The 20,300-nt window shown below is 42.1% G+C and overlaps 1 protein-coding gene across 28 annotated transcripts in view; it reads left to right on the plus strand.

Annotated features, from left to right (window-relative positions):
* NRXN3 (neurexin 3) overlaps positions 1-20,300 on the plus strand; it is a 1,197,396-nt gene that overhangs the window by 902,174 nt on the left and 274,922 nt on the right. For all 28 annotated transcript variants that reach the window (XM_083609454.1, XM_083609464.1, XM_083609467.1 and 25 more), the window contains one exon: positions 4,824-5,005. In XM_083609454.1, coding sequence (XP_083465580.1) covers positions 4,824-5,005 — 182 coding nt within the window. The remainder of the gene's footprint in view (positions 1-4,823; positions 5,006-20,300) is intronic.

The raw sequence follows: 20,300 nt of genomic DNA on the forward strand, positions 1-20,300 counted from the left end.
AACCTGAGCTCATGGTTTTTCCACCCTAAACAAACCACAAGCAGTCCACCAAGAACAAACCTTGTTCCAGGGAAAGGGGAATCTACACAGTGGGGTGCCACAATAGAGAAGCCTATGCCACCACCCAACAAGCCGATCCCAGTGGCAAGACAACAAGAAGAGCACCCTTTGCCTCATTTTGCTAGCTATAAGATTCATGACAGCTAATATGGGACACAGTCTCTAGATGGCTTTGATTCAGAGCTGAGCTTCTGCATAACTAAGTGGACACATGAGAGCTTCAGAGATAAACCAGTGCAAGCATACCTATATATTCTGAAATGAATACATCACTCAAGCTCTTTAAGTTTGGTAAATCATTCCAGACTCACACGTCTGGACCCATATCCATTTCATCCCAATGATATGATATACCATTATTTGTATGTTGCACATTTTCTATTCGCCCCCACCCCAAGTAATTCATTATATACAACTCAAATAAGTGTCAAGATACTCACACGTCTCTTCACCACCTAGGAGAGCTTGTCCTTGGGTACTTATCTTTCCTGATATTCAGGTTATACTTTCTCAGTTTTCCCTTGTTAACACCTTCCTACTGATACAAGATTGCTTGAACCAGAGAGCCTGGGTATAGTGAGATAAGTGCCTGGCTTTTATTTTGCATTTCCTCGCCTTTGTGCGTCTGTCAGACCTTTTGTCTTATTTCAATGCAATTTTGCAAAAGCATTAAACACCCAGGTGAAAGTGCTCACGTCTCCCTTGTTTAATTGGCACTTCAGTGCAGTTCTTGCCAAGGTCTTCTTTGCGTGTTGAACTGGGTCCTGCTGTAGCAAGCTAAATGCACTTTAATTGTTTGTGATGTATTACGGATTCCAACCTGACTGCCGTGCTGGTTACTAAGAGTATGCTAGACAATTTCAGCGGCTTGGTAACTTGCAAATCCTGCCGAGTAAGAAGACCAAAATATGCCCTGCTAGCAAATTTGCCTTCAGTTGAACTGATAGGTTCCTGCTAGCATGGGGGAAAAATTTACATGGTTACAATGATTAATAAACATAATAGGATCTGAGCAGTAGAATTCTGAGCATCCCGAAAAGCGCCCCGTCAGAACTACTGTACTCAGCAGAAGGCCTGTAATGGAACGTCAGGTATCCATGAAATAGGAAAATTAAAATTCTGGGGAAGAATAGGCTAGCAGATAGTAATGCTGTTTGGGCATTTCTGGGTCTCTTTACTTTCCAAAAGAACAGGCTTTTGTGGAGGTCAATTTCTCCCTTTATTAAGCAATTGCTTAATAAGTTCCCAGTCTTTGTAGAGAACAGGGCTAAAAATAAATAAAGGGCTATCATCTATATTTACTAGAGATTACACGCAAGAGAACAAAGGGATGGTGATGAATTGGGGGGAAGGTAGCAAACTGTGTGTGTCCTGTATGTTATTTCAGGTGGAAATTGTTTTATCATTTGATTCATATTCTCAGACTGCTGGATTAACAGAACAAATAGGAGGTTTGCTTGTGACAAAGGAGTTCATGACCGCATTCAGAGATTCATTGGTGTTAATTTAAATGGCAGAAGTATTAGATGTTTTCATTGTCAGAGTTTATGGACTGAGTTCCTTATATATTTTGTCTCTGAATATATTTAATTGGAGTCTCTTAGAAGTTGGTGGTTTGTGCTTGCTTCTGCCATTACAGTCTGCTCCTCATACACCAGACACTCAAATGCAAACTCACTTTGTCCATTATGACACATGACTGGTACAAGCAATTGTTCTGGTGCTAGCAAAAATAACTAGCGGCAGTTTCCTGCAACTCAGTCTGGATTAACTGAATTCTAAAGATGCAATCATATGCATGCTTATTTAAAAAGAAATCCCACCATTTTCAACGGTAACTACCACAATTTATAGTTTATAGGGCTTATGAGTTACAATGTAGGGTGGATATATATTGTTTACAAGGATTCTGATTTGTGATATGCCCCTACAGGGAAAATCCATTAGGTGCCCCGCCCTAGAATATCCTTTCACAGATACACAAAACAGTGCATGTCTTCATGTCAAATTCCATCTTGCTGGGCACTTAAGTGCTGTGACAGACCAATCATTATAATTGGGTGTAATTAGCACTCATGGGGACTCTGATATGCACCGTGTGCAGCCAAGTGGCTCTTGGGAAGATGTGTGAGTATTTTCCATAGTTTGTCTTCTCAGAACCTGCAGTGAGTAGAAGGAATGCAATTTTTAAAAGCGATCCTTAAATTCTTCCATTTGTGAGTTGAACAAAAGCCTTTGTTGAGTAGATTCTATTTTTCATTTTAAAGTGGCTTTCTTCCAGTTTGCCTATAGCATTAACCACATTCCTAAGTGACTCAGTCCACCTAACAAGCACACTTAGGGAAGAGCTAGACATGCTGCTCAACACAGGGCTGAAAATGGCAGCCTCATGTCTCCCTCTCCTTACAATGCTTAGACAGACAGAATTTCATTTCTCCGCATTTCTCTGCCCTGCCAGTGATGTGCACAAAGGGAAATGCATGATGTGACAATGCCATGCCATGAGCAATTTGCCTAAATGCTCAGGGAAGAGATGGGAGAACTTGGCACTGTCTACTGTTTTAGGCAGCAGTTGCAGGTCAAGCATCACAGTCTACTTCTACCACGAATGTTACTAGTGAAAAATGTCCTGGGGCAAAGGGCGCATGCAAGGTATTGCAAGTGGGAACAGCTCATCCGATGCTTTAGAGTCACACTGCCAGCCATCTGTTTCATGCACTGATTTACACCGTGTAATGTTGTGAGCTGGCATAATGCGAAATGTAGTAGCTTACTAATAATTGAGGACAGAAGATCGTTGAGGGCTCCGTCATTCAAAGAGGACTGTTTGAATTACCTGCACATCGAGAGAAGCCCTGTTAATTCATTATTAGAGACAGCGCTAATTAATACAAAGAGATGGTTTGTGTTATTGTGGCAAGCAGACATGGCGTAAACATCGCAGAAGTCTTACGCCCACCGCAGTAGAATCTAGGAACAATCTTGAGGCTAGGCAAAGGAAGACATTGCAAAATGATGAAGCCTGTATAGCAACAGTTACAAAGAGTAATGGGAAGTGTTTAAGAAGGCATAAAGGTGCTAATCATAGGGAATGGATTAGGGACACGAAAAAGGCAAAGCAGCTGAAGGAAATTGGAGTACAAAATGGCAATAATTATTTAAATGAGATAGGCTGTTTTGGGAGGGGGGAAGGCTAGGTAAGAATGTGAGAAGAACTATGCTGGATCAGACCAAAAGTTGACCTAGTTCAGCGTGTGATTTCCTCCTCTGGGATGCCCCAAAGCAGGTCATGAAGGGAACAAATCCTGCTGTGTTGTTGTTCTTATCCTCCTCAGCAATTGGTATTCAGTGACACAGGCTGCATTCAAATGGCAGTTTGTTCCATTTTCATGATGTTTCTTTAACGGTTAAGTTCTGAATTATATTTGAGCTTTCACACAGTATAAAAGCCACTCCTCATTTCTGTGTTATTTGATTCCAGAAAAAAACAAATAATATGGGAACAAGCACCAAATATGCATTATATTCCACAATACTTCCGGAAGTGGCTTTCACATGATGTGAAAACTCAAATATAATGTGGAAATTAACAGTTTGGCAAATGCCCTGAAATGAATTGGGACTTAATTCCAGTTAAACATTCAAAATATTGAGCTGTTCATGAATCTTATTTTCTCGGCCGAATATTCTTTGAGAATAGCTTTGAGAAAAGGAAGTCATCCCCTACCTTTCTATATCAGTCATTGGAAGGCAAGTTATTTCTCCAGATCATGCACTGAACAACCACACCTTATCTCCATGTGCAGCTAGCTGGTTGATTCCCATGGATGTATTGTTAACTGAATTGGGTTTTTTGTTTTTCTTTAGAAGCAACACAGCTTCTGATATTGCTCTGACTTGTGTTAGTGATAATGGAATCATGGGTGCATGATAAAACCTACTAGCTGTCTTTATTGCAAATGCTTCTTGTCTTTAGTTGGAGATGGGCACCTGAAGCACAGCTTAACTAAATGGGTACAGCAAAGCCTATCACCTGTGATTTATCTTTCCCTAAAAGGAAGTACCACTTATCTGTTTGTGGTTCCCTTGTTAATCCCATGTACGTTCACTTAGGATAACCAGAAATAGCATGAATATTCATTTCAACAGTGCTTGGAAGGCGTTTATTCTATTCTAAAAGGCCATAATAATCTGCATAGCAAATGCACTTTAAGGCAAAAGCAGAAAAGCCTACATTCACTGACAGGATTGGCTGCTGGTCAGAGGTTTGATGGACTTGGCAAATGTATATCCTCCTCCCCAATTAAAGCGTTTCTGGTCTGCCTTCCCTCCAGGTAAGGGAAGTTATATGGCAGATTCACCAATCAGGAGCTGCAAACTATAATATGCCAGGCTCTGTGGGAAGATTTTAATGTACATTTTAGAGATGTGGAATGAATTTCAATGCAAAAGAAGCCTAACTGGGTTGTTCATCACAATATATAAAAGGCTTTTAGAGACGATGCATTATCTGCCTTGTGCTATTATGCAGTAGAGTCTGAAAATGTTCATGCATATCTCTTTAGCGTTTGCTTTGTTATTAATTCATTTTGTTCACAGCTTTAATTCAGGGTGACACAGCCCCCACCCCACCCCCTAGGCCTTGGACTTCATCACTCTCACAAATGGAATATCGTAGTTAGACACAGTGTTATCTGCTACAATTGCAATGCTACTGTAACTGGGTAGGCTAACTCTTAGATTTCTCTTGTTCTGTTTTGAAGCTGGTGCCACATATATATTTGGGAAAAGTGGAGGCCTCATCCTTTACACCTGGCCAGCAAATGACAGGCCCAGCACGAGGACGGACCGCCTTGCTGTCGGGTTCAGCACAACAGTGAAAGATGGCATCTTGGTTCGGATCGACAGTGCGCCTGGCCTTACTGACTTCCTGCAGCTTCACATAGTGAGTACAAGACTCTTATCCTTCCTGTACGCCTCACTTCCTCTGCTGGCTTTGCTCCATTTTCTACAAACCAGGAGTCTTAGCAAAAGACAAAAAACAACCCCTAGACACGTACACACTTTAATCTAATTGGCCCAAAGTACAGCACATAGGAATAAATACACAATATCCGAGCCATGCAGAGAATTTGTGATTGGATTGAATTGAATACTGCCATTTCCCCACAGTTATCATAATTCTTTATAAAGTGTTATAACTGTGCGCATCAGCCTAAAGTTGCTGTACTAGTTGGGGGTTTGATTTGGTTTACTTGTTTTTGGTTATTCTTTTTTCTTTTTAAAGGTATATACCACCTTTCCACAGTTTGGTGCTCACTCCATGGAAAGGCTCTGCATATTTTAGAGCCTTGGCAGCTGGTGCCTATAGAGTTGGTGGCTGTGTTTGCAATGGCTGCCGCCCATATATTGAGTTGGAATGACAAGATTGGCAAAAACAACCTACATGGTCTGTTATTTAGATTAAGACTTCAGTGATATTTCTTTGAAATCAGCAAGTGGCCTAAAATGGTTTTGATACAAAATCCTGATTTGGTAACGTGTGTACAGTGTGTTGGACCTAGCGGCACAGCGGCAATATATACTGTTTATTGTTTATCCAATGAGATCGATTTCTTCTTTGTCCTAATCTATCAGATGAGAGCAATTGCAACAAATCTGGTTTTATGTGCAACGGAATCCTATATAGTGTCAGCTTGGTTGGGTGATAAATCATGGCTTGATCGTGGATTCCCAGTGAGCTGCATATCTGAGCAGTGAGGGTTCAGTATGCCATCTTAGTTGGACAAATTTAAGGTTGATTTGTTAGCAGTACTATACATGTTTTAACTCATAAGTAAAATGCACTGAATCAATTGGCCCTTACTCCCAGGTAAGTGTGCACAGGATTGCAACCCTAATTCATGTAACCTCATGTAGATAACCATGTTATCAGTGTATCCCTTTATCATGATGTTCTGCTACTATATGTGCATAATGCACCTATTATGCTTATAGAATCATAGAACTGTACAGTTGGAAGGGCATGGTTTATTTTGAGGCAGAAGGCAACCAAATAACCTAAGCCCATTAATTTTGATGGGTTTGTTCTGAGGATCCCACCAGTGAGGTTTTGCAGAGCCTAGTTGCTCACAGCAGCTGCAGCAGAAAGTGGGGGCCCAAATCAGGCCCAGCAGATCCTGGACTGGTTCAGCCCTCCCTCCTCCCCACATGTGTCCTGCCTGCATGTTTGGTGGGTAGTGATAAGCTGACTCAGCCAGCAGAACTGAGCAGAGGGATACCTCCAATCAAATACCCTCCCCAGCCCAGCATAAAGAGTTCACCCCACAACTCTGCCAGTTGGGTATCATCCCATATGTTTCATGTTATTATACCAGTAGTGCTTATTAATTTATTCTAGGTGTATACTCTGCTTTTCAAGGCAAAAGGCCTTCACAAAGCAGCTTACAATATAGCTAAGCTTGTATGAGCACAATTTAAAGACAATAAAAAATCAATTAAGAAACAGTTCTCTAGCCGCCTCTCTTCCAGTTCTTTGCCTAAAAATAGATTTTCCCTAGGCTTAGATTACTGTGCTGTAGAAAGAATTTAGAGAAGAACGTGGATGGAACACAAGAAATATCAAAGAGGCTAAAAAGGAGGGCAGAGCCTGCCAGGCGAATCACAACAATGAAGGATAGGTTTCTGCTGTAAAAATAATAAACCTGAAAATGGGTCGGCGCATTGAGCAGGGACCGTTGCCTCAGAATTTTTGTGATCCCTCCGCAGGAGCACCTCTGTCTCTGCCTAACCCATGGGACCAGTTTGGGTCAGGGAGAGCCACATCATCCAATGTGCAGAGTGGGGAGCAAGTGTACAGAACTCTTCTCCCTACATGCCATCCCTGCATGTGGCAGCCACCATGTTCCCATCGTTCACAGGTATAAAGTGATGAGATCCGGATAGATATCAACTAAATATGATGCTGGCTTTCCAACTCACGTTGGGCATCCCCCCTCGATAACCTCTCTCTTGACATCTTGCAGACAGCTCCAGGGAATCGCTGGACGTTTATTACCACATAATTTCCTTATTTGCATACTGGTTGAGGGGAATACAAAAAGGTATCTTATTAATTTCTTTTGTAGATGTAATTTATGGAAAATCCATTTGGACTCATTTTTTAATTATGAGCCCTTTAGACACTCTGGAGATTTATGTGCTCAGGCATCTGTTTTGTATGACAAGAATCTATAACCTCTGAAACCTTTTCCCTGCTGATTTACAGTGCAGATGTGAGTGAGCTGGCAGCCCAGGGAAAATGAATGGTGCACCCTCCAGAATCACGCGGCTCATGAATTTCTAGGCATTTATGTTGTGCAGGGCTGAATCTAGAAGAGAGAGAAAGGAGAGAAGGAGAGATGGGGGCGGGAAGAGAGTCAACTGCTTGGTGCCACAGAGAAGGCTTCTGGTGCATTTGGGTGGCTCAGCCTTTTGGGATAGTAAAGAATAGGGGCAATACCCGCAACATGGGTAGACCGCAAGGTTTCAACTGGGGACCAGGGCATCTGCACATGCCCTCACCTTACCTCACCACAGCTGCCACCTTGTGATTTACAGCATGTAAAAATGCTCATCGAGAGTAAACAGAGAGTGAGCAGGACAGCTGTGGCTTATGATGGATATTGTGCTGCTGATGTCTACAGGGAGAGATAAATCACCTGCCTGTGCAGCGAAGCTTTATTTTGCTGTCTTTCATTTGGGTATTTATTGTAAACTATCAGTGCAGCCCTATCTTATCCCCAGTAGAGTTATAAAAGAAGTCGATTGGCTCCAATTCCACAGATGGCTTGGGAGGGCAGGTGAAGCTTGAGGGTGGGAGTAGCCACTTTTAGCTCCTGTAATGCAGCCGACGCAAGATAATTCCCTTGGTCTTCTGTGTTACTAGATGGAAAGGAGAACTGGAATCCTAGGTGGCCTATAAGATGGAATTTTAGCAGGGGAAGTGTGTCATCACGCATTTAAAGCACACAGCTTCCCCCCTAAAGAATAATGTGAAATGTAGTTTACCCCTCACAGAGCTACAATTCCAATTATCCTTAACCAACTACAGTTCCCAGGATTCTTTGGGGGGAAGTATGTGATGCGAGAGACAGAGAGACCTGGGAATTAGCTGAAGGCAGGAAGTAGGGTCTGTTTCTGGGGTTCAGACAGTTTGCTGCCTGGTAAGAGCACTTGCCCCTGTAACACTCTGTTGTAAATAAAGCAATTGCAAAAATGGCATAAGCCTCTAATAGTGTCTCCTCCAATTTAAACCAAACTTGGTTCATGTTGCCTCTGGAATCTCCTATATTTGAGAAAGTGAGGAGACAGCATCAGCATTAAGCTTCAAGGATTTGACCAGTGGCAAACCTTTGGCTTTAAAAATTTCAGTGGTGCCCCGTGCAAGGCCAAAATTTGGCGCCCCCTGCCACCTCTCACCTTCCGTTCTGCTCAATTCACTCTGTTAAAGTTGTGGAAACCTGCAAGGCCCTCTAGTGTTGGCGCCCAGTGCAGCAGAACCGGTTGCACTGCCCCCAAACCGCCTCTGATTTGACCTAGAACAGTTTACATGTCTGAAACTAACCCAAACTGTGACTGAGTGTTGAGACAGAGTGATAGTTTTTAGAGTCAGCCAGTGGAATAAAAGAAACATTCAAGAGAAATTATCAATATATTCTGCTTGAGTGGTAATGGGCTATATAAGAACAGCATGGAAGTGCCTATGTTAATATTCTATTTTTAATAATGTGACGTTCAGGAAAATAGTATGTTGATGTTTATGGTTGTTTGCTTCCATGAGTTTAAGAGCTTTTTGATTTTGTTAGTCAGCTGTGTGAATAGAGTTGGCCTACTGAGGATACTTCAACCTGCATCAGGGTTGCTACCTATTTTTTCTGACCCTACTCATTCACCCTTAGGAGCAACCCAGAAATTTGGCAGGTTATATCTCTCCTGGCATGGAGATCAGGCTGGGAGCTGGGTGCACACAGCCCCCGATGTTATTCTTTGTAGCTAAGGCTGTTTGCCATTATGCCACTTCAAATTGTCTTGCTGACCCTCCAAACAAGCCTGAATCCCATGTTTGTTGCCGCTAGTACACCAGGTGTATAGCTCAGTGCAGCAGTGCAAGAAATAACTCTGTGACGCCCTGTAGCTAAAGATGATGGATTTCTGATCCCCAGCTGCATTCAACCAGCATGGAGGCTCAGTGCACTGATATGGGGATTCATTAACCACCCACTCAACAGACATCATATGCTTAAATCCTTGTGCTTCCAACTGCTGAATGCTGAAAACTTCTTAATGCTACTTTGATGGATATATAGCAAAAGAAACTCTAAGGCTGAATTGCCACCAAGGGAAAAACTGGTGTGTTGGGCTAGTAGCTTGTGAGGCAGAGGGTTCAGGTCTGGGAGCAATGCTGGAATTTCTCCTCCCTTGGGCAAATGTGATCGGTTACTAATGGGTGGGGGAGGAATGGGTGGCTAATAATTCTGTGTAATTCTGTGTAATGGTATTGAATAGCACTGGCAATTCAACAAGGATCTTTTACTGGCCTGCTGGTTAGCTGCATTTATGTCTCTGGGAACCTCTCTCTCTCTCTCTCTCTCTCTCTCTCTCTCTCTCTCTCTCTCTCTCTGTGTGTGTGTGTGTGTGTGTGTGATTTATCAATGCATCTCTGTCCTAGGAAAAACCATACCTGTTGATTTCTGTCTGATGCTAGAGTTTCCACATAGCAGCTCTTTTAGGAAAGTACCAGATTGCTTAGGAGTATAATGTCAAGAATTATATTGTCTAGGAATCCTTTCTAACCCAGGATAAACTCAGCAATCGGAGGGAGGGAGTTGGGGGGGAATGGTGGAAAATGACAAATTCTTACTGGCAACCCAGAAGTTGCAAGATCATAAAGGAGAGAAAGAGCACATTTTCTCACTGCTAAAAATCGTGGCGGGGGGAGAGATGAGGTAACATATGGGTAATTCTATCCCATGTGGTAACCACAGATATTTGTTGAACATACTAAACTGCTATCATGCAGAAGCTGTTGGGCTCATTCTCTCTTATCACATTAGCCAGTTCTCTTACAGTACAAAGCAAGCTGTGGAGGTGTTAAGCTTACACCTTTGCTGTAAAGTAATTGTATGTAAACTGCATGCTAAAATACAGTTCTGAAAGCAGTGCTGAAAAATTCCATTGACTTCATTTGGGCTGTATGAATGTATCTGGATTGTGGCCAGAAATATTCAGGATAAGTGTATGCTTTCCCCTGGCTTCCTCTCTTGCACTTGCACAAATAATTGCCCACAAAGAGAAACAGAATTAAATTTGACTATAATCAAAGCTTCTAGCTTCTTAGGTTTTAGTCACCACCTGCATTGCAGCATCCCCAAAAATCAAAATCCCAGCCTCATTGCTAGTGGATGGCAGCAGGGTGCAGCAATAATTCAGTGACCACTTAAGCACTGAAAGCTGCCTTTTGGAGGAAATTAAATAGGGCAATTATTAGTTTAATTTACCCCTGGCTTGATGTCTGATGTGCCCATTGCATCAAAGGTTAACCGCTGCTTGATGCAATGTCAGACTGCATTGAAATTGTTCCAGGCCCTGATTAACTATTAAATGTGTTTTTTAAAGGCAGACTAATAGCATTAATTACTAAAAGGAGGTAAATGAAGTTCAGTCACATTAAAATCATAATATATTTACACAATGTCTTTCTTCCCATAGGGTCCTTAAAGTACTTTGCAAAGAACAAGTCCAAGGGATCCCTCCTCACTAAGATGCCATCACATTTGCAGCTCTTTAGTAACATGCAAAGAGTGGCATTTAAAAATATTATCTAATTAATCCCCACAACGTCTCTACCAGAGAGATAAATATGAGTATTGTGTCTTGTCAGAAAGACAGAGAAAAGCGTGGTTTATGCGCACAGAGAGCAGTGCATTAGATCGTTGAAAGTGTGCATGTAAATGGATTTACACTTCCATGATTTTAGATGTGCACATCATATGGATGTTTGTTTGCACTGATGTGGTCAGATCATGGCATAATGAGGGGATTACATTAGTGATAACACATGAAGAGCCTGCATCTTACACTAACCACTTGAGTGTGTGCATACACATGATCCTAACATTTCTGCTATTTTGAGTACCCCCAGCTAACATCATCACCCACTGCCTGGTCCACGTATTGCAGGGAGGGGCCTCAAAACCACACACACATACCAGATTTCACACACTAAACAATGGCAGAGAGTGGAATTGTTTGTTCACAGGAATAGAGATATGGAGTCTATGCAACTGAAGCTATCATATAGCTCAAGCTGGGTGTTATGTACTGAGTTGAATAGGATCCAAACTGCAGCAGTCTGATTGGTCCTAGAACAATAGGATTCAGAATGCAGCAGTCTGATTGGTCCTAGAACAATGCAGCAGTATGATTGGTTGGTAGGAACCACCCAATCATGCTCCAGATAGAAGTGAATCCACAATCTGATTGGCTTACAGTAGAATTCCGGAATTAGCCAATCATGTGCAGCCCATTGTGTAAATAATGTATATAAAGCAGATACCTTGAGGGGGCTTTCATTCATTCCTCCTCACCACTATGAGCTGAATAAAGAGCATGAAATCACTTTGCGACTCTGAGTATATTTCACTGCCATTCCATGTTACAAGTACCCGCTATGTCCCACATTCATCTAACTCACTGGATACAACCCTTAGTTTATTTCACAGTGCAGCCAACATGCTATCACACCTGTTTTTGCACAGGTAACCTGATCTGCAACTTCCAGTGCATTCCCCCCCTCCAAGGTTTGTTTCCCACTGTCTCCTGAGTTTTAGAGCACTGCAAATTTGTACTTCATTACTATCCTGCTATAGTCCTACCTAGCCTATGATTTTAAGGGCCCACAATTAGGGGGGGAATGAGACTAGACACTGTAGCAAAACTCCCTACAGAAGTGATCCGGGCCACCTGCCAGAGGAATCCTTTGAGGATAAGCAAAGCCTTTTGCCCACCATAGAGGGAGATTAGCTCAGCAGAGATTTGAGCCTTGTTTGCTTGCATACATAGCCAACAGCTTAATTAAACCTACCTATTTAAAGTGGTGAAAACCTTCTCATAAAACCCTCTTATTTAGTTGAAGTCTGACATTTTTGTGAAGCTGAAATCTTTTCTTAATTGACACGAGGTAAATGGAAATAATCCTTTCTTAATCCGAGAGGAGGTTGCTCTGCAGAGGTTTGGGCTGCTTTAATAAAATTGATTTACAATTCACATTCCCAGCTGAATAGGTGCAACTGTTTTTGTTGGGGTGTGTGTGTGTGGACAAATAACACAGAAAGGAACAAGACCTAACCACAACACTGCCTGGCTTCACATCAGCTCCTTTGGGATGACATTGCTGTCCTTGGAGATCTTTCAGACAAATATATATATATAGGGACAAAAGCAGGATTTGCTTAGCGAGGGAGATCTTTTGGAATCACAGCCTGGGGTGGTATAATTTGCAGTAAGAGGCACCCCCCTTTAGTCAACATCACAATAGATAAAACATAATTGAACTGGAAAGCTTCTTGTTAATAGGAAGAGCTTGTGTTAAAACAGGCTGATTTTCTGACCTCTCTGTTTAAAAGTTGAGATGGGTAAAACAAAAACAATTCCATTCTCTGCCATTGTTTAGTGGGTGAAATTGTGTGTGTGTGCGTGTGTGTGTGTGTGTGTGTGGCTTTGCAGCCCCTCCCTGCAATACAAGAACCAGGCAGCTTTCCTGCTTTCTTTCCCAGTTTCATATACCTGGTGCTTATTATTTGAGTGAGTTGTGGCTTCCCATGAGGTAGTTCATAATCTAGGGTAGGATATAACAGCAGCAGAGGATATTTCTCATCTGAAGCAGATGATAACACAAGTTGCTCACTTTAAGCCCAAATTTACCTCTGCTGCTCACAAGCCTGATAATAGCTTATTTTTTTGTTATTGCTGTCAATTACTGAACCCAGAAAAACAGCCTCTTGAACATAAACCTGCAGAGTTAGAGGCAGCCTGGCAAAGAAATGAATCTCACATGCTTGCACCTTTCCCTCAGCCATATGATGATGGATGAGATGCACTTTCTTACTCTGTTGACGTGCACTCACCACACGTTAAGGGTGTCAGTTTCTTTTCCATGCGGGTCTTGACTAGTCTTCTGAAACTTCAGGAAGGAGCATAAATGAAGGCAAGTAAGAGCTGTCTGACAGTGGAACAGACTGCAATGGAATATGGTGGACTCTCCTTCACTGGAGGCTTTTAAACAGTGGTTGGATGGCTGTCTGTCAGGAATTCTTTAGTTGTTATTCCTGCAATGAATTGCAACGTCCCTTGGGGTCCCTTCCAACTCTACAATTCTCTGATTCTGAGCTTCTGTCTCGAGGGTGCCTTTGACAAACCAGGGTTCTGGCATAGCCAACCTGCCCACTACAATTGCGTCCTAGCTGCAGTAGACCCACAGCTTACATGGGGACAGCACATAAAGCCAACATCATATATAGTTGAAACACCTTGGGTGCAATGGCAGCTGGGATTGCCAAAGTTTTTCCCCTGGATGCCTGCCCCCTTTTTATTTATTTATTTTAAAATAATTGACCTAAGCTGAATTCACACAAGTTAAATGCACGGAACTTGCACGTAATGCACGTAAGTTGTGGGTCTACTGTATTTTAACAGCAGACTGAACTCGCACGGTGGGATATGGAGTACGAAGGGGGGATTGCTTCTTGGCAAATTTTGTGTATTATTTATAGTTTTAATTAATGTGTTTGTATGATGCTGAATGCCAAAAGAGATTCCAAAGTTTGAAATAGTCTTCTAAGTGGTTTACAAAGTGTATGCCCTGGCATAAATTTGAAGGAGCTTGCCTTGCTTCCTAGTTTACAAAGGTCATGGAGCTGATTAAGTTGACTCTGTCATAAGTTGTAGGAGACGCATAGTTCAGTCCATGGTATTTACACTTAGCAGGACTGAGAGAGATATTTGCTTAAGACTATGGAGAGTAGCTGCTGGACCAGAGTGTAGACCAGAGATGGGGAACCTATGACCCTCCATACGCTGCTGAACTACAATTCCCATAATCCTTGACCATTGTCCATGCTGGCTGAGGATGATGGGATCTGCTATGTGGGATACCTTTAAAAGCATGGAAATGGCATTTGAACATACATAATGCTGATCAGTGTGGTGCTGCTGAGTAGACATGGAAAATAAAAACAATGGTTTAATTATTATTTTTAAAGCAGAATTATTTATTATTTTGAGTAACTTAGTCTTTTTGTCCTGACTGATCAAAACATTCTACTCCGCCCTAGCCCAAACTTTTTTGTTCTTAGATACATCCAATTCTGATGCATCCCACCACCTTCAGAGACTATGAATAATTCGCCTCCTGCATTTATATTGTTACCTTGAAGGTATTTATAGTGTGTGATCATATCACCTCTGAGCATTCTCCTCTTTCCTGTACTGTATAAATTTAGTTTTTTCAGTCTTGTTTCCTAAGTTTTATTCTGTAGCTACTGCACTCAATCATTTTTATCTGCTATTATTTCTCCCTAGCCCCTCATATAGTTTTCACTCTATAGAAACCTGAATTAAAGATAGAAACCTGATCTGGCAAGCTACAGGCACAGTTGGCTTCCATGATCAGCTGTGGAAGGCACACACATACAAATGCATGTTGTTCCCTAACCACTTTTAGTGAAGCCTCAGCAGCATTTGCTGTGGAAGATCAATGGTGCAGCTAGGTCATTTTTGATGCTGAACTTAATGGTCTTTCAAGGGACCCCTTTAAACAATGGTATTCAGTTGCAAAACATACAGTGAACATCCCCCACTCACACATTCCATGCCTTAGACTTCTACCTTCCAGATACTACTGTAAAACAAAAAGTAGTAGAAGGAATTTGGCTTTCTCGGGCCGTCTTGGCATCCGCACCCTCCCTATGGAACACCCTCCCATCAGATGTCAAGGAAATAAAGAACTACACAACTTTTGGAAGACATCTGAATGCAGCCCTGTATCAGGAAGTTTTTAATGTTTGATGTTTTAGTATGTTCTCAGATATGCTGTGAGCTGCCCAGGGTGGCTGGGGAAACCCAGCCAGGTGGGCAGGTTATAAATAATACAATTATTAATAATATTATTATTGGCAACCCTGATGATATATTTTAAAAATACAAATGCCATATAAATACCATACCCTTTTTCTTCTTCTGTTCCTTCCCTCACTTTATCTTCTTTCTTCTCTCCCCATATCCTTGATGTCCTCTGCTCTGGGCCATTATTGGGGTCCAGGGATCACACATATGAAGTTGGTAGATGGTTGGTGGATGGACCCTGAGTGAGAGGCAAGGAAGGGAAGACCTCCCAGGGTAGGAGACTGGGAGATGAAAGGAAAGTTCAGTGAATGTTGGGAGGGTCTACCACTTTTTGTGTGAGATAAAGGTTAAGAGCTGCCTTTGAGAAAACACTCTGTTTTCTTCCATCCCTCTCTGTTTTTGTTTAGTTGCTTTTATCTTATTGAATTGTGAAAAAGATTTAATAAAATCTTACAAAAAAATAAAAATGAAATGTGCACCTGTAACCTATACCAAGATTTCCTCATGGAAATCTCTGTCTGGCTGTGATAAGGCTTCTAGTGACTAATAGTAATGATGGCTTTGCTCTGTCACCATTGCTGGAGGGAGTAAGCTTCTGAATATCAGTTGCTGGAAGCTGAAGGCAGTGAGATTGCTATTACTCTCAAATTCTGATTTCAGGCTTCCCATAGGCGCCTGGTTGGCCACTGTGAGGACAGAATGCTGGCCAAAATGGGTCATTGGCCAGCTACAGCTGTTTCTTCTGTGTTCATGAGTGGGGGCTGTGAGAGCAGTGATCCATGGGAAATATTTGCCTGCAAGCTTACTTGAGAGAAATGCAATGCAATCCTAAAACATAACAAAACATCCCCTAATCATGCTACTCTACTTCTGCAATTCCTTCATCTATCCACTTCCTTCCTTCCATTCTGTCTTCTCTTCTTTCCTGAAGTTGCACCCTTTATCTGGAAGTAAGTGCCACTGATCTCAGCAGGGTTTACTTCTGAGTAGACATCCAAAGGACCATGCAAAACATCTCTTTCATTACTAGTAGTACTTCAGGAGGTATTTGATCACATGGAGGTTCCAGTCCCAGAGCAGGATTCTTAAGGTACTTCCAGGCTCCAGGCTGTCACCTTTTATGGGTGGGATTCAGTCACCTGCTGGCAAATAGAAGTTGCACAATTCAAGTTGATTGGGTACTCTTGTGCCACAAATTATTCCCTCCACATCAAAATGGACTTTGAAATCAGGAAAGTGATGGGGAAATGCATTGGCAAATGTAGGACAACACTTGCTCAATGCAACATTGCACAACTCCACTCAGTAGCCAGCATTGTCAAACCTGCCTAGAAACTTCATACAGACAAATCAGGAGGAATGCTCATTCCTACTTCCGGAAATCTGGAATGAGGGAGCAATTTGATTTAGTTTGCATTTAAAGGTGAACCTACCAAAAACTCATTTTCTAAAACAATACGTCCAACGAAACTCAGCCATCCTTTGAAATTATCACTTCTCAGAATTTTGCAATGCAGTTCTCCAATGTCTGGAGGGGAAAGTATGGGCTATCTTTGCTTTAACATATGCTGTGGTAAACAGTGCAGATTTTTTTTTGGGGGGGGGATCTTGCCCATCGAAATTCCCTATAGGTGTGAGTGGGGAGAGATCTTAGAATTTGGTCTGCCAACTGGATCCCATTCCCCATCTCCTGGTATAATTTTCAAATGGTTCTTGAGTTTAAACAGAATTGTGGGTCTTGCAGATGTCAATACTTTAGCCACATCCAGGAATGGGAAACCCACCTCTGAGATATTTCTCTTGTTTTAGCAATTTTACATATTGCATTTTTGCATGTTATTTTCACCAATATACCTTTTTGTGCACATTTTACCCTGGCATACACATTTGTACACATTGTAGAACTACAACTCCAGTAATCCTTGATGGTGGGTCATGCTAGTTAGGACTGCTGGAAACTGGAATCCAGCAACATCTGGAGGGCACCATGTTGGTCATTCCTGCTTTGAAGTATGCATCTTGCACTTGAATTCTGTTAAAACAAACAAAAAAAAAATCCTTCCAGTAGCACCTTAAAGACCAACTAAGTTAGTTCTTGGTATGAGCTTTCGTGTGCATGCACACTTCTTCATCTGACAGTATTCCGCAGGATGGGTGACAAATGACCTCTTTCTCCCCACGTCCATCCCCCAACCCATACACTCTTTTTCTGGAGATGTCAGCCTGCCATGTCTGGGCTGGGAGATAACTGAAGATTTGTCTCTCCTAATGACAGCATTCATACAAAGCAACTCTCCTTTCTGTAGGATCTGTGTGCAGTTTCTGTTTTATTGGACAGCAAGGGTTGTTCCTGCCAACAGTCCTCAAGTGGGTCAGTTCACACTCTTATCTGGACTGACCTGAGCTGTCAGCCTGCTTTCCCATTCTCCATACTCCTGTTTCTCCATCAAATACACTTTTGGCAAGTTTTGCTTAACAGTATTTCATCTGAAGAAGTGTGCATGCACACGAAAGCTCATACCAAGAACTAACTTAGTTGGTCTTTAAGGTGCTACTGGAAGGAAAAAAATTTTTTTGTTTTGACTATGGCAGACCAACACGGCTACCTATCTGTAACTTGAATTCTGTTGACACTCCTTCTGCCATGCTTGCCTGCAGTCCCAGTCTCAGCACTGTGAGTTGTTTTAAATGCCATTCCTTTTGTTTGAGTTGAGTTCATATTTCTTCAGTGTTCCGTGAGTGTTATTAAATGATAAGGTTGGGTTGGAGGGAGGCTGCTTTGCGGCGCGTTGTTATCAGGAGCTAGGAAACAATCAGCTTTTTGACATGTAAGATTGGTAGGTTGGCTCCCATTAGGGTAACTTTGTATCTGAGAGAGAATCCTAGCACATGATTCTATCTGGGGATGTCACAGTATTCCGCAGGATGGGTGACAAATGACCTCTTTCTCCCCACGTCCATCCCCCAACCCATACACTCTTTTTCTGGAGATGTCAGCCTGCCATGTCTGGGCTGGGAGATAACTGAAGATTTGTCTCTCCTAATGACAGCATTCATACAAAGCAACTCTCCTTTCTGTAGGATCTGTGTGCAGTTTCTGTTTTATTGGACAGCAAGGGTTGTTCCTGCCAACAGTCCTCAAGTGGGTCAGTTCACACTCTTATCTGGACTGACCTGAGCTGTCAGCCTGCTTTCCCATTCTCCATACTCCTGTTTCTCCATCAAATACACTTTTGGCAAGTTTTGCTTAACAGTATTTCATTTTAACCACTTTAATGGAAAGACAGGCAACCCTGCAAAATTCAGCATATCTTGATAGAACAGTGGCAGCTCTATAGAAGAATCAAAGGATAGTGCTGAAGCATACTTATTTCTAGAATAATGTAAAATATCTTTGAAGAACAATAGAATCATAGAATTGTAGATTCTGGGGATCATCTAGTCCAACCACCCGCAATGCAGGAATCTCAGCTAAAGCATCCAATAAAGATCACCATCCAACCTTCGCTCAAAAACCTGCAGGAAAGGAGAGTCCACCACCTTCCGAGGGAGTCCATTCCACTGCCAACCAGCTCTTACCACCAGAAAGTTCTCCTTGATGTTTAGTTGGAATCTCTTTTCTTGAAATTTGAATCCATTGGTTCAGGTCCTAGCCTTGAGAGCAGGAGAAAACAAGCTTGTTCCACCTTTCATGTTACAGCTCTTTAGATATTTAAAGATGGCTATCATATCTCCTCTCAGACTCCTCTTTTCCAGGCTAAGGCTTGGTTTCCAACCCTCGGATCATCTTGGTTGCTCTCCTTTGCACATGTTCCAGCTTGTTTAGATCTTTCTTAAACTGTGGTGCCCAGAACTGGACACAGTACTCCAGGTATGGCCTGACCAAGACAGAATAGAGTGGTACAATTACCCCCTTGATCCTGACACTATACTTCTGTTGAAGTATTGGTACCACTTATTATTCTATCTTGGGCTGCAGCTCCCTTGTAGATGTTGAGCAAATGGAAATAATGTGTGTTGTTGATCTAGAAGAACATGGAAAAAGGGAAGAGAACCTGTAGTTGCACCTTTATCTTCTTGTCCAATATATGGATTTGTTCTGTTCTACTTCTTTAATATATTGCTTTTAAGCCTAAAGCCCCAGCCTAAAGCAGAGAACAAATTAATAAAAAGAAAGATACTGTAAGTACTTTCAAGCTAAATTTAGCTCGTGTTCATGCAGCTGTTGAGTAGTGGGTTCTTGTTTGTAAGTGTTGGCTACATTATTGCTATTTTTAGGATTTTTATAGTTCAGTTTATTGATTTTTATTATACGGTTTTATAATTAAGCTTCACTGTGGTCAGGATATTTTTAGTAAGAGAGCAGGATATAAATAATTATTCCTCTCCCTGCTCTACTCCTCTTCACCCTGCAAAGTGTTGGGTTCTTCAAATGAATCTTTAATTTTACTGCTCTTATTACCAATGCTGCTCTGATAAGGTGACTCCTGCCCTCAGGCTCACAATCTAAAAGGTGTGACACAAAAGGAAACCGGATTAGAAGGGAGAAGGGAAAATGTAGATTCAGACACTAGTTCTTAGTGACAGAGTTTTTGTAGTCACCCACTGCAACGAAAAGGTTTGCAAAGGAAGAAGCAAAAGTTGTTGGTCTTCCGGCAGAGCCAATAGGGAGGCCCTGCTGTTCCATCTCTCTGTCTCTTATGACCTGAAGGGATTACACTGACAGACAGTGATGGTTGGTGCCCATTGGGACCTGTACGGCAGAAAGCAGGGAGACCAACCTTTGGTGGAGCCAGAGCCAATCAGAGGCAGTGCCAAGTAATTCTAGTTTTGTCCCCCATCCTCCCCCCTGCTGAGTGCTAAAAGGGCAACATTGAGACTCAGGGAACTGATGTGGATTGCTGCCCCCTGGACTGATTGTAACTGAGAAGGCCAACAGGTGGAGGTTGGCTGAAGGTGGACTGTGGTTGGTGAGGCAGTGCTCTGTTCACCCTAACTCAGTGGTCTCCACTGCTGATGGATAATACCAAGGTTTTTGGGGTTTTTTTGTGTGACTTTGCACTTCAGCTGTAGTAATG

The sequence above is a fragment of the Podarcis filfolensis genome (assembly GCF_964270895.1).
Source record: "Podarcis filfolensis genome assembly, chromosome: 1".
Classification (NCBI taxonomy): domain Eukaryota; kingdom Metazoa; phylum Chordata; class Lepidosauria; order Squamata; family Lacertidae; genus Podarcis; species Podarcis filfolensis.